The 22,239-nt window shown below is 35.3% G+C and overlaps 1 protein-coding gene and 2 long non-coding RNA genes across 5 annotated transcripts; all 3 read left to right on the top strand.

Moving 5' to 3' along the window:
- The first annotated feature begins 9,343 nt into the window (after nucleotides 1-9,343).
- Nucleotides 9,344-11,555, top strand: LOC145075248 (ras-related protein RABB1c-like). The gene is made up of 6 exons (XM_079021550.1): nucleotides 9,344-9,599; nucleotides 10,304-10,443; nucleotides 10,525-10,607; nucleotides 10,781-10,985; nucleotides 11,085-11,153; nucleotides 11,307-11,555. Exons 1-6 carry the CDS (start codon nucleotides 9,554-9,556, stop codon nucleotides 11,397-11,399), a joined length of 636 nt encoding a protein of 211 aa, XP_078877676.1. The 5' UTR covers nucleotides 9,344-9,553; the 3' UTR covers nucleotides 11,400-11,555.
- Nucleotides 11,556-12,590: 1,035 nt separating this feature from the next.
- On the top strand, nucleotides 12,591-13,728 carry LOC145073601 (uncharacterized). Of its 3 annotated transcripts, XR_013691449.1 has the most exons (3): nucleotides 12,612-12,991; nucleotides 13,230-13,455; nucleotides 13,548-13,728. It is a non-coding gene; the product is annotated as an uncharacterized LOC145073601 (long non-coding RNA). The 3 variants fall into 3 exon arrangements; XR_013691447.1 differs by having other exon boundaries at nucleotides 12,591-12,991; nucleotides 13,230-13,728; XR_013691448.1 differs by having other exon boundaries at nucleotides 12,591-12,991; nucleotides 13,223-13,728.
- Nucleotides 13,729-14,187: 459 nt separating this feature from the next.
- LOC145073602 (uncharacterized) lies at nucleotides 14,188-15,858 on the top strand. Its single transcript, XR_013691450.1, has 2 exons — nucleotides 14,188-14,793; nucleotides 15,369-15,858. It is a non-coding gene; the product is annotated as an uncharacterized LOC145073602 (long non-coding RNA).
- Nucleotides 15,859-22,239: the final 6,381 nt, after the last annotated feature.

The following is a 22,239-nucleotide window of genomic DNA, read 5'->3' as shown; positions in this document are numbered from 1 at the left end:
TACACAGATACTAGATGCCTTGGTAGAAGGCTACTTTTAGTAGAAAACATAGGGTTTTCTAGGAGAGTTCAAACAAATACAAACTTCACAAAACTAATACAAACATCTTACAAAATGATTTCATACAAACACCGACACTAATATACTTATGATCTCACCAGCTTTAAAGCTGATACTCGCTTTCAAAATAACTTGTATTCTCAGGTCGCCAGTAGACAGGTACAGGTGCCGGGTTTTGAGAAGAAGGAGCTCGTTCAAGACTCCTCTTTCATTTAGATGTATATTATTTTTGGTGTCTATATAACTTGACAGAACACACTTGTATGAAATTATATTATTAATACAATGGATGATGTTGTTGCTTGTTTACTACTTTGCATTGTTGTGATACTGTACATGACGTCCTCCACCCTAGAACGTTTCCGCCGTTCATCGGTTTTGGGGGTGTGACATCCACTCCCTTCGGAAGAGTCAAGGCTGGAGCCTCGCATAGTCGCTGTCGGAGGGTCTCAAATGCCCTCTGCTACTCGGGGCTCCACCGGAAATCCACCCCCTTCCTTGTTAGACGAGTGAGGGGTAGTTCAATCTTGGAGAAATCTTGTAAGAATATCTGGTAGTACCGTACCAATCCCAAAAAGCTCCTGGAGTCTGAGGGGGTTTCGGGACCTCCTACTGCATAACCGCCTCGATTTTGGCCGGATCGACCAAAATCCCATCCTGATTAACGAGGAGTCCAAGGAACTAAACCTCTCGTAATCAAAACTCACACTTCGAGAACTTGGCATAAAGTTGTTCCCACCCTTAGAACTCCCAATAACTCCCGAAGATACTCCTCATGCTGCTCTCTGGTCTTGGAATACACCAAGATATCGTCTATGAACACGATGACTGAGCGATCGAGCATCGGTCTGTAGACCCGATTCATCAGGTCCATGAATACTTCTGGGGCATTGGTGAGCCCAAACAGCATCACCACGAACTCGTAGTGTCTATAACGAGTCTGAAACACGGTCTTATCCACGCCCTCCTCTCTAACCCTCACCTGATGCTCCCTGCAACTGATCAAAGATATCATCTATCCTCGGGAGTAGATAACGGTCTTTCACTGTCAGCTTGTTCAACTCCTGGTAATCAATGCACATCTGGTGCGAACCATCATTCTTCTTGACGAATAGGATCGGTGCTCCCCATGGAGAACTGCTCAGATGAATGAACTGCTTGCCCAACAGTTCCTGCAGCTGTGATGACAGTTCATGTATCTCTGGTGGTGCCAACCGGTACGACCCCTTGGCGATAGGGGCCATACCTGGCACTAGGTCGAGCCTAAACTCGACCTGCCTCTCTGGAGGCACTCCGGGCAACTCCTCCGGAAATATGTCAGTAAACTCCCTAACCAATTTAACCTCTGATATTGAACTCTGAACCTTGACCGGCGTATCCACCACATACGCTAGATAACCCGCACACCCGTGTTGAATATACTGTCGAGCCATGGCAGCTTAACAAAACCCTGATCCCATTCTGGTACCCTCTCCATAAACAATCAACTCTCCTCCACCTGGGGTGCGAACCATTACCAGTTGACCCTCGCAGTCGATACCCACAATCACACACACATCCCTCATGGGGATCGGGATCAAGTCGATCGGAAAAGACACCTTGAAGATCTCTAACTCGCATCCTCGATACACCGAAGAAGCGGAAACCACGTGTTCGTTAGCGATAGAGACTCACAACTGACACTCCAGCTCTCCTACTGGCACACTTAACTCCCTAATAGACGTCTGAGATACAAATGAACGACTCGCCCCCAAGTCAATCAAAACCAATGCAGGCAAGGAGTTCACTAAAAATGTACCTAATCATAGGTATAAACAGATAAGCATAAAACATATGCAATCAATAAGATAAGAGACAGAAACATACCAGCAACCACATCTGGTACTGCCCTGACCTCCTCTGCTGTAAGCTAGAAGGCGCGTCTATGAGCCTTCGGGGCCTCTGCTCTACCTGGCCTCCCGTCCATAATCCTCATTGTAGCTGGAACGGGAGCCTGCGCCAGCTTGGCGGTAAGTAATGGATAGTTGGCCTTCAAGTGGCGACAATCCCTTGTATAATACCAATCCTTGCCACACATGTGGCACCCGCTACTAGCTAGAAAAACCCCGGAATGACCCTTTCCTTACTTTCCACAAGTGCGGCTCTGCTGACCCCTAGTCCTAGAATCAACAGTCTTAGACCGCTTCGGCGTCGGCTGTGACTGTACCGAGGTTTGCCGCTGCTCCCTCATCTGCAGCTGAATCTCTAACTCACGCCACCTAACGGCCTTTTGCAACTCCAATAGGGTATCACATCGTTGGGTGGACACAAACTGACGGATGTCAGTCTTGATCATGCTCAGATAACGTGTCATCTGAGCCTACTCGGAAGCAAACTTTGGGAAGAATATTGCCCTCTCCGTGAACATATGGGTGATCTCCGTCATCGACTCCCCATCCTGTCTCAATCCCAAAAACTCATGAGCCAGTCGTTCCCGCTCGACCCATGGAATGTAACGAGTGCAAAATATATCCCTGAACTGCTCCCAAGTAACAGTAGCTCTCTGATCGTCAGTGTACGACCCTGTCGTCAATCTCCACCAGTCCTTGGCCCCAGACCTTAGCAGATTCAGGGCACATCTGACCTTCTGGTCAGTAGGACATGAGCATGTAAAGAAACACTCCTCCACATCAGAAACCCACCTCATGGCTTTTATGGGGTCCTGAGTCCCATCAAAAGTAGGGGGCTTCGTGTTATCGAAGTCCCTGTATTGAAAATTCCAATTGGCTCCTCCCTCTGTCATCGTGTAACATCTCATTTAAAATAGAATAACCAAATAATAAACCTAGAATCCTGAGAAGTAATTTATTATTTTTTATATTATTATTGTCCAAAAATCAAATAATAATTAGTGGGGTGTTGGTTTCGGGGTGCCAAATGATATAATTTTGATTTCCAAGGATTAACGAATATTATCAACATCCAATAGGGTCTAAACCCTATTCCCTTGAAGCCCAAAGCCTTTACTTGATCCATTTATTGTCCATAATCATGAATTAAGAAATTTCTCGAAATCAGATGTTACAAAAAAAATATATCCAAAAAACATTTTGTAAAAACAATTATGAATTGTGATACTACCTTTCTATAAAAAAACATAAGAGATTGAGAAAGAAAAAACTTGCCTAAACTCAAACTCCGTCGATTCTTCTTTTTCTCCATCTCCAACACATCGAATCACCTCTAAGCCATGTACACCTTCACAACCTGGATTCTCTTATGCATAATTTTTTTTGGAGAAACCACCACCGAATTTTAGTTGACATTGAGTTTATCAGCTTGTCGAGGCGGCCGAATGTGAAGTTGAGAACCATGAAGCCTAATTGAGAGTGTGTGAGAATGAAGTCGGCAATGCTGAACAGCGAAATCAAATCTAGTGGATGGTGAAACAACGGTGACTCCATATTTTGGGTATGATCTTAAACCTATAACATCGTCAATGAATTATATAGTGGCGACGAAGGTGGCCGACATAACTAGATCTTATGGCCTTCTTCAGATCTGGTGAAACGAGATCGAGACAAGTCATGATGGAAGTCGATCATCTGGTCTGGTGGTGCTTCATTCACTGTGAACAGATGATAGCAAACTTTTGTAGATCTGGAGAAGGAAAATGCGATTGTTTGGTGGTTCCGACGAGAGGTTGTTTATGATGATGGGAGGAGCAAAGGTGGAGGTAATAGATCTGGAGAGTGAAAAAACAATTATCGAGTGGTTCCGGTGTTTTCAGCTTTCCAACGACGATCTGACGATGATGCAACGACAATATGGCGGTTCCGACAACTTTCTAGTGGTTTCCTGGTCTAGAGAAGATTACACTGACATACTAGCATGTATATTGATGGGGTGGGAGGGTAGGTGGGGTAGGATATTTTTTAATTGTTTAGAAATAAATAAATCTCTAAATTTTCAACATTTGAAATTTATGACTAAAAATTATTCATAATTGTTCTTAAATTAATAAATGATCACATTTGAATATATATATATATATATATATATATATATATATATATATATATATATATATATTCTTTTTAAATCTAAACGTGATAAACAAAAAATAAAACTGAAAAAAGAAATTATTAAGTATAAAATAGTCATTTTATGTCCGTATGATAATTCGAGTTAATTTTTGAAAATAAAAATTGAATGTACATTTTGATACAATATGCGTAGTTTCTAATGATATTGACATCCTGTCATTCATGTATATAGAAGTGATGACCTCACCAACAATATTACATAGTGGTGACCAGTGGCAGTGGCGGATACAACCACATGTGGGAGGTGAGGTGTCTTGCCCCCACTTAAAAGGGTGTACCACCATATATTATATGGAAAAAATATTATTTTTAGAAAAGTTTACATATATGTCCCCACTTTAACATTTTTGGCACCCAATTTGCTTAAAGTTCACAAAAAAAAAAAAAAAAAAAAAAAAAAAACAAAACGTTGAAAGTTAATATATAATTACTATTATTTATATATTAATTAATTTTTGTATAAAATGATCCGCCACTCGTGGTGACATAATATTTGAGCTTAACAAACTTTAACCTTACGATGGTTTAATAATACATGTATGGTAATTTCTTATAGTGAATTTGGTTAGATATATGTCGGATCGGACAAAATTCAAGAATAACATGTAAAAGCTCAACTGTTCTCTAGCGCTATATTGGTCACTGTTGTTCATGACAAAATTTAACTTTCGTTTGGAAATTCTATAACTCACCACCTATTAATAGCAATGAAATCTGAACGTCTGTAACTATGATGCATGCTTAATTCTGTAACTATTGTTTTGGGAAGATGAACAGTATTTGACAATGCTACATCTCCCTTTACTTTAACTGCTACTTACTATACATACAAGCATGTATAGTAGTATATATATAAGCTTATCCGAAACGCGTAATTCGTACTTACGTACGTGTGCATGTATAATAGACATGAACAATTCAGATAGAAAAGAAGGATGGATCGATTGCTACAACAGTTCCCAGAAGATATTACTTGTGGGTGAAGGTGATTTCTCATTTTCCGCATGTTTAGCTCGAGCCTTTGGCACTGCTAAAAACATGGTAGCTACTTCATATCTTGATGAAGGTAGGCGTATGCATTAATACACGTAATGATAAATTGTATCAGTTTTGTATATGTACAATTTTATTTTATTTTAAACACAAAATTGTATTAGAAGCTGAGAATTGAAGCAGAGAAAACAAGAGAACAGGAAGATTACCTTAAAGATATATACGATCATCTTTCATGCCTAAAGAGGATTTAAAGTAATCTTGAAGATTCTATACAATTGAGGCTAGCTGTTTGAAGTTGTACAATTCAACATTTAGCAAGTAAAACGAATAAAATAGCTAAAAAAAAATGGGTTAAACCGGTTTAAAATGTATTCTTTAATACATACAACTTTTTTTTTTAAATTTAACATATGAATAAATTATTATGAAATTAAACAGAACTATCTGTTTTGACTAGCTCATTTTCCATTAATCTTGCCCCCTCTATATTGATGTTCATAGAATGCTTAGTAATTAATCATGAAACGAGTGTATCACACCTTGAAGAACTGGGGAGATTAGGCTGCGTATTGATGTATCAAATCGATGTCCACAAGATGCACACTCACCCCATTCTCAAGGGAATGAAGTTCGACATAATCATCTTCAACTTCGCTCATGCTGGTCATATTTGTTATCTACGTGAACATGACACAGAATTAATCCAGTAAGATGTTAATTTACTCTATGCATGTATTAACTGATGTTTGTACTCATTGTGCATGATTGATTGTGTTGTAAATATGACGACAGAAAGCATAAGGAGTTGGTTGGAGCTTATGTTTGTATTTGGAGATCTTGGTTAATTCAAACTTCAGTTGGTTATTACTTTTATTTTCGGTGGTATGCATAAAGGATTGCTAACATATCATTCTATTACTTTTTATATTTAACTCTAAAAAATTCAATTAAGCATATTTAAAAAACCATAACCTAATTTATGACATTTAAGGATTAAAAAAATTCCTTTTTTAATAAAAATCATGATAAAAAAAAAAAAGATGTAGTGAACCAACGTGAGAGGGGCGATGAAAATATAAAACTAATTTTGATATGAGGTCAATTTGTCTTTAATTACATGGATGTCGAGGTATAACGATAGAGGGCTGAGATTGGTGGTCGAGATGTATGGGGAAGTGATGGGTTTGGCAGGATGTTGAAAACTTGAAAGCTTAATATAGGGAGAGATCAATGGTTGTTGGATTGTTGCATTGTTGACATATGAGATTGATGGTTGGAGCATAGGTTTAACAGAAGCACACAGATAAGATAATCATGATCCATGTATATTTCTAACCCACTTTCTTACCAATTACATGGTTTAGAGCGATTCAAATAAAAATGGAAATACAAAAAAAAAATGGTCTTAATAATAACTTGGATAATTTCAGGAATCATATATAAAATATCATCCAAAATCTGTAATTTCAATCATATTTTTTGGGTTACACGAAATTAGATTTTGGTATAATTCAATACAACAATATCCAAATTTTAAACACAGTACTTTGATGTTTATTTTAATGATTTCATACACAACAACTTCGCCAATAACAATTAGAAAAAAAATTGTCGGTGAACCGAATTGATCATTTACATATTTCAAATGATAGTTAAGCTAAGTTAATTAGCGGGAAAAGTCATCTATAGGAAATAGAAGTGATGGTTGGCTTTTAGTGGGACCGTAGCCAAGAGCTCTGCCTCTTGTACTCTACAAGGGACGTTTTTCCTTGCAAGGTTATTAAAAACGTGATTTTGATTGTAGAATCATACGATTCTACAATCTCATATCTGTATTTTGATTCCGATCTTAGCAAACTCGTTTTTAGGTAGAATCGTATTAAAATCGTAAATCAGATCGTGGAATCATAAAGTCGTAAGCGTTTCGATTCTACCTACACTAGCGTTTTTTTACCAGCTTTCCTTCTCATTTGATTCTAATTAAATGAGTATAATTCTAAAACTCTAAAAAGAAACAACAAACGGGAAGCAACGATTAGTGTAGTTGGACCGTAGATGTTTCAAAAATGAATTACTAAAAAGAGATGAGTAGGAAATATAGTTTCATGATTTGTAAATAACTAAATATACTCTACTTTTTATTTATTTGTTTTATTTCATTTTAGCATGATGGTTCAACTATTTAACACAGAAGTGACATAAACAAAATAGTCCAATAATTTATAAAATAGAAAATCAATAGGCATATTGTATATATAAGTTTTTGGTATTTTATGTTATTTTTGATTAAGTGTGATGGTTTGGAAAGTGAATAGTACATACATAATTGATGTTAGATAATTAGCAACAAGATTCTTCATTTTTGGCATTATTTTCTAGATTTTTTTGGATATCCGAATGAAAACTAATTAAAACTAGCACTAGCAGTAGTTCATTCGTAGAATCTTACGATTCTAATTCAATTTTACGATCACGATTTTGCAAACCTAAAAAAAATTCTATATAGAGTCTTGATTTTGCAAACCTTGTCTCCTTGGACCTGCTACATACGCTACTCGTTAGATCCCTTCACGGGTGATGACTTTTGGACATGACCGATCCAAACGTATATAGGCCCGGGGCGAAAAGAAAAAAAAATGGTCCCCAAAGACAAATATAATAAAGATTAAAAAAAGATATCATTTATTTTTCACTGTAAACGCGTTCAATTATCAATAACAAACAAACATATTTGTTTATTTTTTGAGCTAGTTTGAGTTTAAACCAACTTTAAACCCTAAAAATCATTTAGGTAATATATATATATATATATATATATATATATATATATATATATATATATATATATATATATATATATATATATATGCACTACATAGCCCATAAATTTTGGGCCCCTGGAGACGTGGGCCCTGAGCGGTCACCCGGGTTGCCCACCGTCTGGACCGGCCCTGCTCTTGGAACCTCACCAGAGACGCTCCCCTCGGACCCTTGTTACCTTATGCGAGTGTGTACCATGCAGATATCAGACTTGCATTATAGCTAAAACTAACATATAGTTGTCTCTAGTAATATGATTATATTAAATGCTTAGTGGAATTAAAACGCCGACGATTGTTAAGGTTGAATTTATTTAAAATTAAGACATTGTCTAATCTTATGATAAATCATTGTTGTTGAGTACGTGTTTTTACTTTTATCAATGACCTTAAATGTATTTGGGCTGGTCACTAATAATTTAAAGGATATATCAAAATATGTTATTAGGCCGCTATACATTGCTTTCATCAAGAGAACTAATGCTTTTTTCATATACCTTTGAGCAAATACTTAATAATACTTCATGAATGACTTGCCTTTTAGCCTTTCGTATCTCATACCCACTTTGGTCAAAGCAAATAAAGAAGGGCAAAAAAGAAACAAGATACATCAAATATTCTTATAACAAACAACCATTATTCCACATAAATTATCATGGTGTTTTTGTTGTTTACTTTGTGTTAAAAGTACTATTTGACACATTTAACATGATTAATCAACGAAATTCACACAAAACTCTTAATCCCACACGATTGTAACATCTTTAGCATTTCGATTATCGACCAATGAGGCATAGGTCTCATTGTATTTGTTGTAAATTCTTAACTATACCTTATATTACATGATGTTATATGCTAATGCGTGTAATGCAAAGATTAATGAGTTTATCTTTATCTCTAAATAAGTCAAAATTACAACATCTAAGATATACTTTGAACACAAAACTAATTTATTACACTAACAATTGATTTCACTTAATAAAATGACCTAAAATATTGTATAGATTTAACTATATTTCAATTGATCTTTGATATACTTGACATGTTAATGATAAAGATGACTCAAACAAGACCTAAATTATCCCGTTTATGACTGATCTGTAACTAAATAAAAGCTAAATTTTAAATATGGTCTCTATGGTTTTCAATTTTTGCACAATCGGTCCCTCACCGATGTAATTTTACATAGACGAATAGGCAGCGATAGTGAAATAATTGGAAACTATATAAACCAAAAACCATTTCAAATTTACTCATAAATAAATGTACTTTAACAAGTGGGTTCAAGGTATATTCTAATTGGGCCTTCAACTCTTCAATTTTGGGCTTTTGGCAAGATCTCTAAAAGTTGCTTCCCAAATACAGCAAAGCAAACACGATTTCAATATTTCGTAGTATTCGCATCACTGTTCTTATTTCTTTCAGACGAAGGATTTCGTTTTCCAATCTCTTCAGGATTTTTTTTTTCTTCTTATAGAGAATCACATTGATCTCTGACGCTCTAGAAACAGTTAATCTTCAATTTGAGTTCATTCGATTTGGTGTTGTTGGTTCGATTTGTTTCGTTGTGAATTCTGAAAGATCTAAAGAAATATGTCTTACGCATACCTCTTCAAGTACATCATCATAGGAGATACAGGTATACGATCTAATTTCAGTTTAAATTTCTGATTGTTTGATTAATCGTCGTTTCCTTATGCGTACAATCAAGCTTTGGTTCTGAGTGTGGTGTTTTGTATAATGTTAAATGACTTAATGCGGATACGATATCAGTAGAGACAGTTCTTGATTGTGATATCTTTCGTTCACTTTTTAGGTATTTGTTTCATTATGCTCGTTTTTTCTATTCATTATGAACCATATGTTTATCTATTCCAATGGTTATTACTGTAACACTAGACACTCAGTTATACTTCTGTTTAATGATTTTTACAGCCTGTAACCAGACTCCTATATGTCAAACTTAAAACTGAAAACAACTTCAGATGTGATTATACTTAAGGAATCTGAAACAATTGAGCAGAAACTTGATTTTATGTAGACTTAATCGTTCATCATGATGATAATTGATACATGTCTTAAACTCAAAGACGATTATTACAAGACTTGTTGGAGGTTATTAGTATAAGTTGCACAAAATCTGCAGTCATAATCTAGTTAAAGATGCTTTAGTTCAACCCATTACACCTCAACTTAAAGTCATGATGGAAACTTATTAGTGGCATGTTAATTGTTGCATGCTTTCTTCTGTTGCATCTCCATGAAACATCTAGAATTTCAGATTCATGATTTGGTTTGAAACGTTGTATAAGATAATGTAAATGATGTTTAACATGTGCACAGGGGTTGGAAAATCATGCCTTCTTTTGCAGTTCACAGACAAACGTTTTCAACCTGTTCATGATTTAACAATTGGTGTAGAATTTGGTGCAAGAATGATCACCATTGACAACAAACCAATAAAGCTGCAAATCTGGGACACGGTTTGTCATTCACTTTCTCTACCCTTTCTATTCTTTCCACTCCAAAGTCATTCACTTTCCTTTTTTTTTTTTAAATGACAGGCGGGCCAGGAATCGTTTAGATCTATAACAAGATCTTACTACAGAGGCGCTGCTGGCGCACTTTTGGTTTATGACATCACCAGGTATGATTCCATTGTAAGTAACACAGTCACAATCACAGTCACAGTCAGAATTAGACACAGACACAGTTACAGTCACAGTCAGAATTGTAGAGTTACAAGTGAGAGTCACGGTGACAGTGACAGTGACAGCTAATGGTGTGTGTATGATGGATGATGGATGATGGATGATGTAGGAGGGAGACATTCAATCATCTTGCAAGTTGGTTAGAAGATGCAAGGCAACATGCAAATGCAAATATGACAGTTATGCTAATTGGCAACAAATGTGATCTTGCACACAGACGAGCTGTTAGTACGGAAGAAGGAGAACAGTTTGCAAAAGAAAATGGTCTAATTTTCATGGAAGCCTCAGCAAAAACAGCACAGAATGTTGAGGAGGTAAAGCATACATCATGATAATGGAATATAATGACTCATTTGATTCTTACTTTTTTTTTTTTGTTAATTTCCATTTCTGATTTACAAGTTCTCTTTCAGGCATTTATAAAAACAGCTGGAACAATTTATAAAAAGATTCAAGATGGAGTTTTTGACGTATCAAACGAGGCAAGTCTAACCTTTTCCTTCATACAAATTTGATACCATTGTACTAATAAAATTGCATATTTTTTGTCCCATACAAAAAGACGTAAATACCCTTTCATTCGTAGTAAAAAAAAAATAGCCATCTCATATTTTTCTTTTTTTGGTGTATGGCAGTCTTATGGGATTAAAGTCGGATATGGTGGGGTTCCGGGGCCATCAGGAGGAAGAGAGGGCACCCCTCAGCAATCAGGAGCCTGTTGCAGTTAAAATGACGAAAAAGTCCTTGGCTTAATGCATCCTTGCATCACATGACCACAGTATCTCTGGCTTTTTTTTTTTTCGTTATTTATGATTAGCTCTTCTTTTATGGATGTAAAATTGGTGTTAGTTTATAATCTGATATATTAGTATATATTTACTTTATTTACCTATGCTATTGATATGGTGAATTTAGTTCAAATTTATCTTTGTGATTTGTAGGATAGGGCCCACCATTTTGTAACTGTCCAACTGCTTTGTAGCTTTGTAATTGCCCACAAATCACAGCCATCAGATGAATATGATCCGAGGGTTGTGATCAAGTTCTTAGGTACTCATAAATATTTAAGTTTTAATTTGAACTTCATTCACTAGCATACACATGCTTTATATATGGGCTAGTCACTAATTTGATAAAAATGGGAAAAGGGTTTATCACATGATAACAATCATTTCTTCTTCCATCACAAACGACTACTTGTTTTGCGAATATGGATCTCCTGCTTCTCCACTACAAAGAAATAGTCTAAATGTCTTATTTTGTGAATATGTAATCAACCATTGTGTGCCAAGTCCAATGGGACTATTTCTCCAAAATTTAGTCCCATCCAAAACCATAGAACACAATGGGACAAAAGCCAAAATGACAAAAAAAACCATTTCTAGTGTGTTTCATTTTGTTCCGGTGTTGCCAATTACTATATAACGAGTTCAGTCTATTTCTATCATGTCCAGTCCAGTTCTGTCCAATCTAGTTCCATCCCACCTAGTCCCACCACCAAACGCTACCTTACAACCGACCTATGAATACATCAATTATCGGGAGTATAGCCACAAGTTCTAGCTTTTTCCTCTTAGGCTACACGATATGGGTAGAATGACACTCTGAAACACCACATCCTAAGTGCGGTTTAGGATGAAAGATTTTTGGGTGTTGTATCTTCTCTCGCTCTTTCCAATTGGTCAACTGTTGCTTCTTTAATTTAATTTTTTAGTTTTTAATATATAATTTAATTATAAATAAACTAAAAAGTTATAAAATTATATTAAAATTTATGGTTCTTAATTTATAAAAAATAGTATAATATTTGTATAAAATATATTTAAAAAATTAAAAAAATAAAAGGTGACTAATTTCTAGGTTTTAAAAAAATGAGAAATATGAAAAGGAAAATCACTGAAAAGGTGAAAAATGAAAGGTATACACGTTATGAACTTAAAGCACTCATCTATGCCTATATCGGAAACTATATTGGAAGCCAACTCATCATCCTTCAAACTCTTGTAAAGAAAAAACGATGGGCCACCTAACATTTGAATCGATAAACTAAATAAAGTAATAAATTAGTAACAAGTGAGGATTATTTTCTTGTAAAAATAGAAGTAAGATGCGATGTGCTTTTGACGCATCTGTACTTTTGATGGATTTCACCGTCGGAAGACGTTTCCCCGACACCAATCTGGATCGTATCTCTCAAGCACCGTCGGACGCCGTTATGGGTACGATGCTCACTCTCCGACGCTGATCTGGATCGTATCTCTGCTTCAGGCGGTGGTGTTGACGGAACTCACCCCAGACGGCGTTCACTTACTTGATCCAGGTACGTTCTTGTCTAAACCTTCTGAATTGTGCTTCATCTTGGCTAATTGAAGCATTTTCATCTTCATACTGCCGGCCGATCTCTTTAAATCGCGACTCCATTTTTCCGAGTTTTCTTTCAAATTCTGTTCAATCGACTCCAGCTTGGAGTCAAATCGATTTTAATTCGACTGTATAATGACAATTGCGTTTTCAATTTATTCTACTCTATTGTTTAATGATCGTCGGATAGTTTATAGGTTATGTCGAGTTTGTTCGACTTAAGAGAATCTAGTCGATCATTTAACGAAAGGATTAGCTAAGAAATTGATAAATATGTCGATTATCAAGATAAGTTTAAGTCCCGTTTGCTATCTCTGAAAGGGTAAGATACCCAATTCCCTCCTAATACAATGCTAGGAATTGAATTCAATGTAGAAGGCTTGCTTTTGGAGATCAAAGCACATTGGTTTACTTCTTCCTAAGGTATGTGCTTAAAACTGCAAATTAAAATTAGGATAAATAGTTTGTTAATAGCTCTATTAAAAACATGTATGTGTTGATGCATGAATTAAAAGGACCATCTATGTGAGTGAAGTTTTACCGCTTCAGGAAGCTTAGTGCTTGGCTTTTATGCACTCGTGGGGACAAAACAATGACTTGTAATAGTTTCAAGCATGAACATTAGAATTTATGTAAAAACTTGTGTGTATAATATCTTCAATTACTCAATCCTAATGACATCGTGATTCTTGAGTACTTGAAATTTGTCGAGACAAACTGAGTTGAATTATGGTTATAATATGAGATTGGAGGTGTTGTCTACTCGATCGAGAGAAGCTAAAGTGAATTCGGGAGCATAGGGGTCCCTGGGCAACACCCCTGGTGGGGTTCCAAATAGCCCCTAGCAGGGTCAAGGGGGTCATCCTTATGGTGTCTAAGGGGCGGTAGTTACTTCTAACAAATCTCATGCTAAAAAAATTGTCCGTTCGAATTTTCATATATATATATATATATATATATATATATATATATATATATATATATATATATATATATATATATATATATATATATATATATATATATATATATATATATATATATATATATATATATATATATATGTGTGTGTGTGTGTGTGTGTGTGTGTGTGTGTGTGTGTGCGGGCGGGCGGGCGGGCGTGCGGGCGGGTGTGTGTGTGTGTGTGTGCCGGGACCGGGACGATATTCTTGTGGATGGGTGGGTGGGTGTGTGTGCGTGGAACCGGCCGGAACTGGAACCGGATAGAACCGATTGGGCCGGGACCGGGACGATATTCTTGTGCATTTTTTGAACCGGGAACCGGTAGAAACGGAACCCCGGTAGAACGGAAAAAACCGGAACCGTATGTTGCTGTTTCTCGAGGACCGGTTCCAACATCGAAGACACAGCAAGAACCGGTAGGAACCGGTAGATCCAGCGGTCTGGTTCGGTTATTAATTTCGGCCGACTTCGGTTCCCGGGCTGGGTCGGTTCCAGCCAGATTGGTTCCTTTGCTCATCCCCGTGCGTGCGTGCGTGCCTGCCTCTAAGGCATATGACAAACCATAAACTTTTCTTAATTTATTTAAGCACCACTTATTGCTTGTCAATGATGCGTACTAGGGTTGCTTGTGAACCACTTAGTATTCTTACAACAAAGGCAATGTCAAGAAGTCTTAGGTTCAACCTTGGTTTTAAAAAGTGCGATGTGCAACAATGCGATTAGGATCTCGGAGGCCGATGCGTGATGCACGATGTGGATGTGAATGCGATGACAACATTTAAGTGTGGCACAGAAGTGGTAATTACCAATATATGTTTACCAATATACTAAAAACCCATAAAGATATAAAATGAAACCTAATGTATCGGTCATGAAACCAAATCTTTGGTAATTAGTTAACCAAAATTCAAAAACTAGAATGCAAAATGCATAATTTTTGTCGGATCAATATTGAAGTCAGATGAAGCATTGACTACATTGTTAGTATCCATGAAGGAGAGTAGAAAGAATAACAGAGAAGAGAAGCTGAGGTTAATTAAGGGGCTGTTTGTTTTTTTTGTGAAGAGCTGCGCAACCACTTTTGTCTGCGCCGCGCAGACAACGCACAGACATATGCCCTCGCAGAGTGTTTGTTTTTTTGGAAGTGCGCAGACCAAAAAACGTCTGCGCGAGGTCTTCCTGGTGCAGACATGGGCCACTGCCTTCAAAGGTCTTCAGACCTCATTTTAACAAAAAAAAAACCACCTGTTTTTTTTTTCTTTATCTTTTTGCTGAAAATGCATTTTTAATGTTTATGACATGGAATTAAGTTTGAAAAATTAATTTATTTCAACAGTTGCAGACGTTAAAAACAAACACTCTTCTTATTGCAGACTGCAGACATTTGGTCCACCTCTTCTGCCGCAGAGGCTTGCAGATGTGGTCCACAGACTGCAGACATTTTGGCTTCAAAAAAACAAACAGCACCTAAATGTCAATCAAAAAAGATGAGGGAAGAGGAAGAGTGGACTAATAGATAAAGAAAAGAGAGAAGAAAAGATTGTCGTGTGAATTGTGATCTGTGTCGTGCCTCTTTGTATTTTGGTACGCAAATGTCTAGGTTAGAAATAGGGCTGACTAGAATTAATTAACAATTGCACGTGCTTTTTTAATTATATAAAAAATATGACCATGATGTGTTGGATGCGTACACATTGCCTCGCAACATATAGGTCGCAACGCCTTACACATATGTTGCCCTTATTCCATCGCATCGCAACAGCCGCATCATCGCATCAAGCATGCTTTTTTAAGCCAAGGGTTTGACTATAGAAAAACTCGAAATAATGCCTATTTGCGGTCATACATTATGTTTATTAACAACAGTATGATTATCTCATATATAATGGTCAAAATTAACAATACAAGATGTAAATAAAATACATAATCATTATTGCATTGACATTATCAATTTGTCAAGATTCTAGGTCCACCACAGTTCACATAAATAATATTCATATAAAACTTGGATGGTATTTGAGATTCCTTTTAGAATGGTTTTTAACTTTTAACTTTTTCAAAAAGTCAAAAAAGAAAATCCTCAAGAAGTCAAAAAAGAAAAGCCCAACGGTGTTTGGATAATAGAAAATTTCTTTTGAAAATGACTTTTTGAATAAAAGAAAAATAAAGGTTTTCAAAAGTTACTAAAATGTGACTTATTGTGACTTTTAGTTATTTTAGATGTAAAAATTAAACCAAATAGTTTTTAAAAACAATTTTTGTATTTTGCCCCTCAAATAGTAATCCACACATATTTTAAGAAAGTCTTTTTTTAAAAAAAGGACTTTTGAGGTTAAAAAGTAATCTTAAACACCTCTTAAAGTTCTTAATTTTAGCCAAATTGATAAACAAATCAAAAGTTTCTTTCATAACAATATTAGGGAGGAGGGAGTCGTTCCCTCCCAACCCACCGAACTCACTGCCACATCAATTTTTGTCTTTTTTTTTTTCTTCATCTTTTCCAACCCACAACACACGTAAATCCTATCTTTTTGAACCCGTTCAACCCACTCAATTAAAAAATACAAAACAACTAAGGTACAAGTTTTAAAACACATGGTACAAGAGAAAATAAGAAAGAGAAAGCAGCGAGAGATGATGAAGTGAGTTAGTGCAACCAATCAACTCACTCGTTGAAGTGGGAATGGTACCGCTGATAACTCTAATGCTAATTAAGATTTTACATTTGATTGTTTTGTATATTTTTTTAATTGAGTGAGTTCAAAAAGATAGAGTTTCTGTGTGCTGTGGGTTCGGATAGATGAAGAAAAATAAAAGAGAAAAAAATGATGTGGCAGTGGGTTCAGTGGATTGGGAGGGAATGGTTGGGAGGGAATGACTCCCTCCAACCTTAGATCAATCGATAAAGCAAAAAAACATCGGATTCGTAAGCCACAAAAATTCGGTTATTCGGTTATTTCAAAATATGTCGAATGGTATTAGCTAAATATATTAATAAAAAAACTGAGTAAAGTAATTATGATTCTTCTATAATTTATACCATATACAAAAGTTCGTCGGATGTTGAAATACATAAAATTATTTTCAGTAACTTAGTGTTTGAAAAAAAAAAGGATCAATGCAAAAGAGTACAATAATTTTATGTGCACGTTGTATACAATGATCTCACCCAATTATACCTATTGAGCATGCATAATCGGTTGTCTAGTACAACTAAGTTATGCACATGAAAAACGTAGACTTAATAAAAAAAGAATAGGAGATATAAACCATAATTGGATTTTTTTTAATTAATTTTATGTTTTGAACAAGCTAATATATTGCATAAGTATTTTTATGCATAATAAAAATGGTTGTTAACGGAATCGACTCTGATTAGCATTTAAAATTATTATATTTTTTTCTATACACGTCAATGAAGTATGCAATAAACAAAATTCAAAATGGTAATCTAGTGTTTGTTCCCTTTCTTTTAACCAAAAAGATGTAAAACCATCTCCCGTAAACTATGTTGAGGTGGACAAAAACAACTTCATTTACAATTGAAATTTCAAAACGATAAGCACAAAAGGTTATCATATGTTAAAATTTACCACGTTAACAAAGATTGTAGTATGCTTAACATGTTTTAGTGTTAATGATGTACATAGGTATTACCACATTAGTGGGGCCTACATACCAACCTCATCCCAGTAACTAGACGAAGCAGTGTATGAGACCATGTTTGACATCTTTACTGAAGTAATATGTATTTGATATTGATGCTTATTGTTTTAAAAACTAATACGAACATCATTTTTTTATAAGGATGTTAAAATCAACATATCTCACACTTACAGTGGTGGAGTCAGAATTTTAAGATAAAGGGCTCATATCTATATTTACTTCGTAAAGCTCTAATGATTTTTAGCCAAATTGACAACTCCAAATTAGAGACAATAATATTAGCAAGTTAATAAGTAAATCATACATTAGAATAAATACGTATAATCAACAACCTAAAAAACTAACATAAAATAATCATCATAGAGTAATTGATAAAAGTTTTAAATGCCTAATTTCTAATGCCTCTTTAATTTACTAAAAATAAATTAGTTACCTTTTAGTATTATACAAACTCAAAACCATGACTTTTTGGTTCTTTAAATTTACAAATATAAAATATGACTTCTTTTTATATTGCTTGACAATATATATATATATATATATATATATATATATATATATATATATATATATATATATATATATATGGTAAATAAAAAGGAAAATTATATTTTAGTGCCTTAGAAATCCCTTGTGTCGGATCAAAAAAAGTATTTTAAAATTTTGATAGAATGTGGTTATGATTTTAGAATTTGACTTTTTAGTGAGATTTTTTTGAATCAGAGTCACTTATAGAAACGGTATTATAGATCTTTATTTTTTACGTTATAATCTATTTCTAACAAAATGGATTCTTTTCATTTTTGAAAAGAAAGAATCCACAAAATGGAACCATATAAGAATCTATAATTATTTAACATTTAAAGAAAATAAACTCATACTTCCTGTCAAAAGATAAGGGTGGCGGTGGGTTATATGGACCATCAATTAACCAATCAAATATATTCAGTTATTAGTCTTTCCAATATATGAATTGAAATAGTTGGGGGTGGCGAAGCACCCGCTAGCCCTCCATTGGCTCCGTCACTGAGGCTAGCAAGATATCAACTATCATTCGAGATAACAGCGTAAACAAGTGGACTTCAGGAATCACTGCTTCTTCTTCTTGGGTGGTAACCATAATGATGGATTGTGCAATGCGGTACATTAAATTCATAACAATGAACTCCCAAGATACGTTATGCACCGGTTCTCCATCCAAAATTTGTTTTGCTTTGTTAGAAAACCACCCAAGGATCTCTCCATGGTTGTTTTCCCTTGAAATGCACTTTTCTCCACCCACATATAGTTGTCGTCCAATTCATCCCACAGCTTCCTTGCCGCCAATTGAGCTTTCACAAGCTCAGATGATGCATTACACAAGCTCTCCTCCACAAGATTTGTGTAAAAGACTCTTACCAACACTTTCAAATAAGTTGTCGATTATGTCCCTATCCATACTCGGAAGAGCAATGACGATGCATGTTAAGCTTGCTACTGCTAAGATCCAACTATGAGGAAGTTCAGCAGGTAGTAAAGGTTCCACTTGATATAGGTTGAAATTCTCTACCCCCTCGAACCCGACAGAGTTTTCAAGAAGCTTTATCACTTTCTTAAGTTGCTCCTCCTTCCCTATTTGGATCAACTAACCAAGAGAGTCTGAAATCCGTTTCATATATGTTTCTTCAAGCTCCATATTTTCATCAAGATACAGGTCGTATATGCTCATGTCTTCATGATCTGTATCCATGTTGGTTGAGGATGGAGTAAATGGTACCATATTCTTGAAATGGTACACGAAAACACTTGGCACCATAATGGGGAAGATTTGTATAATCTTTGATGTTACAACGACCCCCTTATGGAATCCAATCAAAAGTTTAAGACCGGTGCTTTTCAGTTTCCGGATAAACATTCTTAATCTCCGACTCCTTAACCAAAAGGTTATTGGATTTTCCTTCCACTCTAATGGGGTATGACTCCAATATCTTTCCACTCTGAACACATCCACATAAGCTCCTAGCCCCCCTACCAAAAGATTTGTATCTCACAACTGTAAAACATCTAATGATAGGGGCAATGACCCCTATTATAGTTCCATTAAACTGTGTTATAAGGATAGGAAACGTAGATCAACTGTATGTTGAATCCTGTACCAAATCATCAGGTGAAGCAAGTTGTGTCACCGCTATAAATATGTAAAATCCCAAACTGAATAAAGAAATCAAGAAAGAAAAAAAGCAAATCGGGTTGCTAGAAAGCGCAAACTCAGGGTTACGCATTTCCGCCATGATTAAGTATCGTTCCATATGGCTACTTAGACTCTTACAAGAGTATATTGTGTCATGTGGTGCTTAATCCTTCCAAACCATTTTGCTAAGCGTCTGATACTTGGCATCTAAAATTTTGTTAGACGATCAAATTGTTATAGAAAAAGCAAGTAAAAGTATTAGTTGGAATAAGAAAAAACCAATGTACAAGTATCCAAACTTAGAAATGACACGACTAATACACTGCACCCAAGTGTTCCCGATGACAGTGATTATGAGAATAGCGAAAGTTATCACGATTGATAGAAGTTCTTTGGTGTCCTTGGACACCAAAGAAGGCATGATGTTTGTGACCATTGTGCACATAAAAGCCAAGCTTCCAAACTTGGCTGTTATGTCCACCTTTCCATTCATCGGGCTTGTCATATCCGTAGATAATTTCACTGCGTCTGTTACGAATGTTAAAGAAACAGCACCCAAATAGAAATATCTACATGGGAACCAATATCGCTTGTTGTAGAAACCACTCCACAAATCAAGTAATATAGTCAGACAACATTGCATTGATGTTATCAGGATAAATACCCCAGCCAACACCACAGGTCGGTTATAGTTGGCTTCCATTTTAGATTGAAACACTATGGAATAGTATTTCATTAGAGATGAATACATAAAGTCAGTGACATACATTGGTATCACTGCATTAGCTCCATCAGGCCTCGATACTGACTTTATCATTTCATTACAATAATCCGAAGAGGCATTATAAGAGAGAATGTTTGACATCTTTATTGATTTGTATTGTTTTGAAAGTTCATACCAACATCATAATTGTATATAAGGATGTTATAATAAACATGTCCCACACTTAACAATGACCCTATCACCCTATGTGTGTATCTTGTCAGCAAGCATATATAAATTCTCATTAAAAACTACAAGTTTCGATCAAAACTTGTCCAAATCCTTCTAAGTTTCTCATTTCCCAAATAAGATCATTTGCATTTCTCTTCACTCACTCATCTATAATTTCCATCCCCAAAAGTTGGTTAAAAATGATTTTTAAATTATTCAAAACGTTTACAAATAAAATAAGCACTAACATTTAGAAAAAGAAAATAACATCTCATACATGCTACATAATACCAAGAAAATTTCCAATTGTTTATTTCTTTTAGCTAACACTTTCTTGCATGCATGGGAAGTTCAAAATGCCTTTAAAGAAACACAAGGGGTAATATAATTGAGTGGAATTACATAAGAAAAGAAAAAAAATCCCAGAAATTAGAGATGCATACCGAGTGATAAATAAAATAAATGATAATAAACTAAACAATCCTGAAAATTAGTGGGAATCATCAGAATCTTGTCAAGTGTGTTTGGTGTGGACCTTGCATTGGGCTATATTAACATTTGGTGCCAAAGAGTTATTACCCACAAGAGTTTGACGTCTTAACTCTTGATCAATTTTCTATCGTTGATGCTACTAAATATAGAACTCTGATCTGATGCCTTAAGATGATTAAGAGAGACAAGAATAAAATAAACAATGTTTTGATAGATACCGAACAACAACATATTAACTGTCATACACATACACACACACACACACACACACACACACACATATATATATATATATATATATATATATATATATATATATTTCAACCGTTACAACTATTACAACTATTCAGATACCAACGGTTACTAAACTGCTATAACTATCTATTAACAACCATAAATACTTCATTCCTAACGGTTCTAATGACTAGCTTAATTCTAACACTTCCCCTTAAGCTAGACATTAGCAACACCCAGATTCTTCTTTAAATGATTGAATGCTCCACCTTGAAAAGACTTTGTAAATATATCGGCAACTTGATCTTTTGAGCAACAATATTCAACCTCAATTTCTTGATCCTTTACTAACTCTCAAACAAAGTGAAACTTGAGCCTGATATGCTTACTTTTTCCATGAAAGACCGAATTTTTGGATAGAGCAATGGCAGATTTGTTGTAACAAAAAATGCTAGTAGCTTCCCATTGAGGTTGACTTAATTCATTCATAACTGACCTTAGCCATAAGGCTTGACATCCAACAATTGACAAAGACATATACTCGGCTTCTGTAGAGGAGAGTGCTGACTGCCATGAAATTGCACCGGAACAAAGATTGAAAACATATCCAGCGGTGCTCTTGCTATCTTCTTGATCTCCGAATAGTTGTAATAATTGTAACGGTTGAAATATATCTATCAAAAACAATGTTTATTTTTGATTCTTGTCTCTCTTAATCATCTGAAGGCATCAGATCAGAGTTCTATAT

The sequence above is a fragment of the Lactuca serriola genome, chromosome 9 (genome assembly GCF_051521515.1).
Source record: "Lactuca serriola cultivar US96UC23 chromosome 9, Lser_US96UC23_V15, whole genome shotgun sequence".
NCBI classification, from domain to species: domain Eukaryota; kingdom Viridiplantae; phylum Streptophyta; class Magnoliopsida; order Asterales; family Asteraceae; genus Lactuca; species Lactuca serriola.
The sequence above is the reverse complement of the archived record's forward strand: the minus strand, read 5'-3'. Positions and strand labels throughout refer to the sequence as shown.

What these genes read in the sequence shown, in the direction of transcription:
- LOC145075248 (XM_079021550.1), top strand. Translation starts at nt 9,554, where the DNA reads ATGTCTTACGCATACCTCTTCAAGTACATCATCATAGGAGATACAG. An exon ending in CAGCACAGAATGTTGAGGAG is followed by an intron (nt 10,986 to 11,084) that starts GTAAAGCATACA and finishes GTTCTCTTTCAG; the next exon opens with GCATTTATAAAAACAGCTGG. An exon ending in TTTTTGACGTATCAAACGAG is followed by an intron (nt 11,154 to 11,306) that starts GCAAGTCTAACC and finishes GGTGTATGGCAG; the next exon opens with TCTTATGGGATTAAAGTCGG.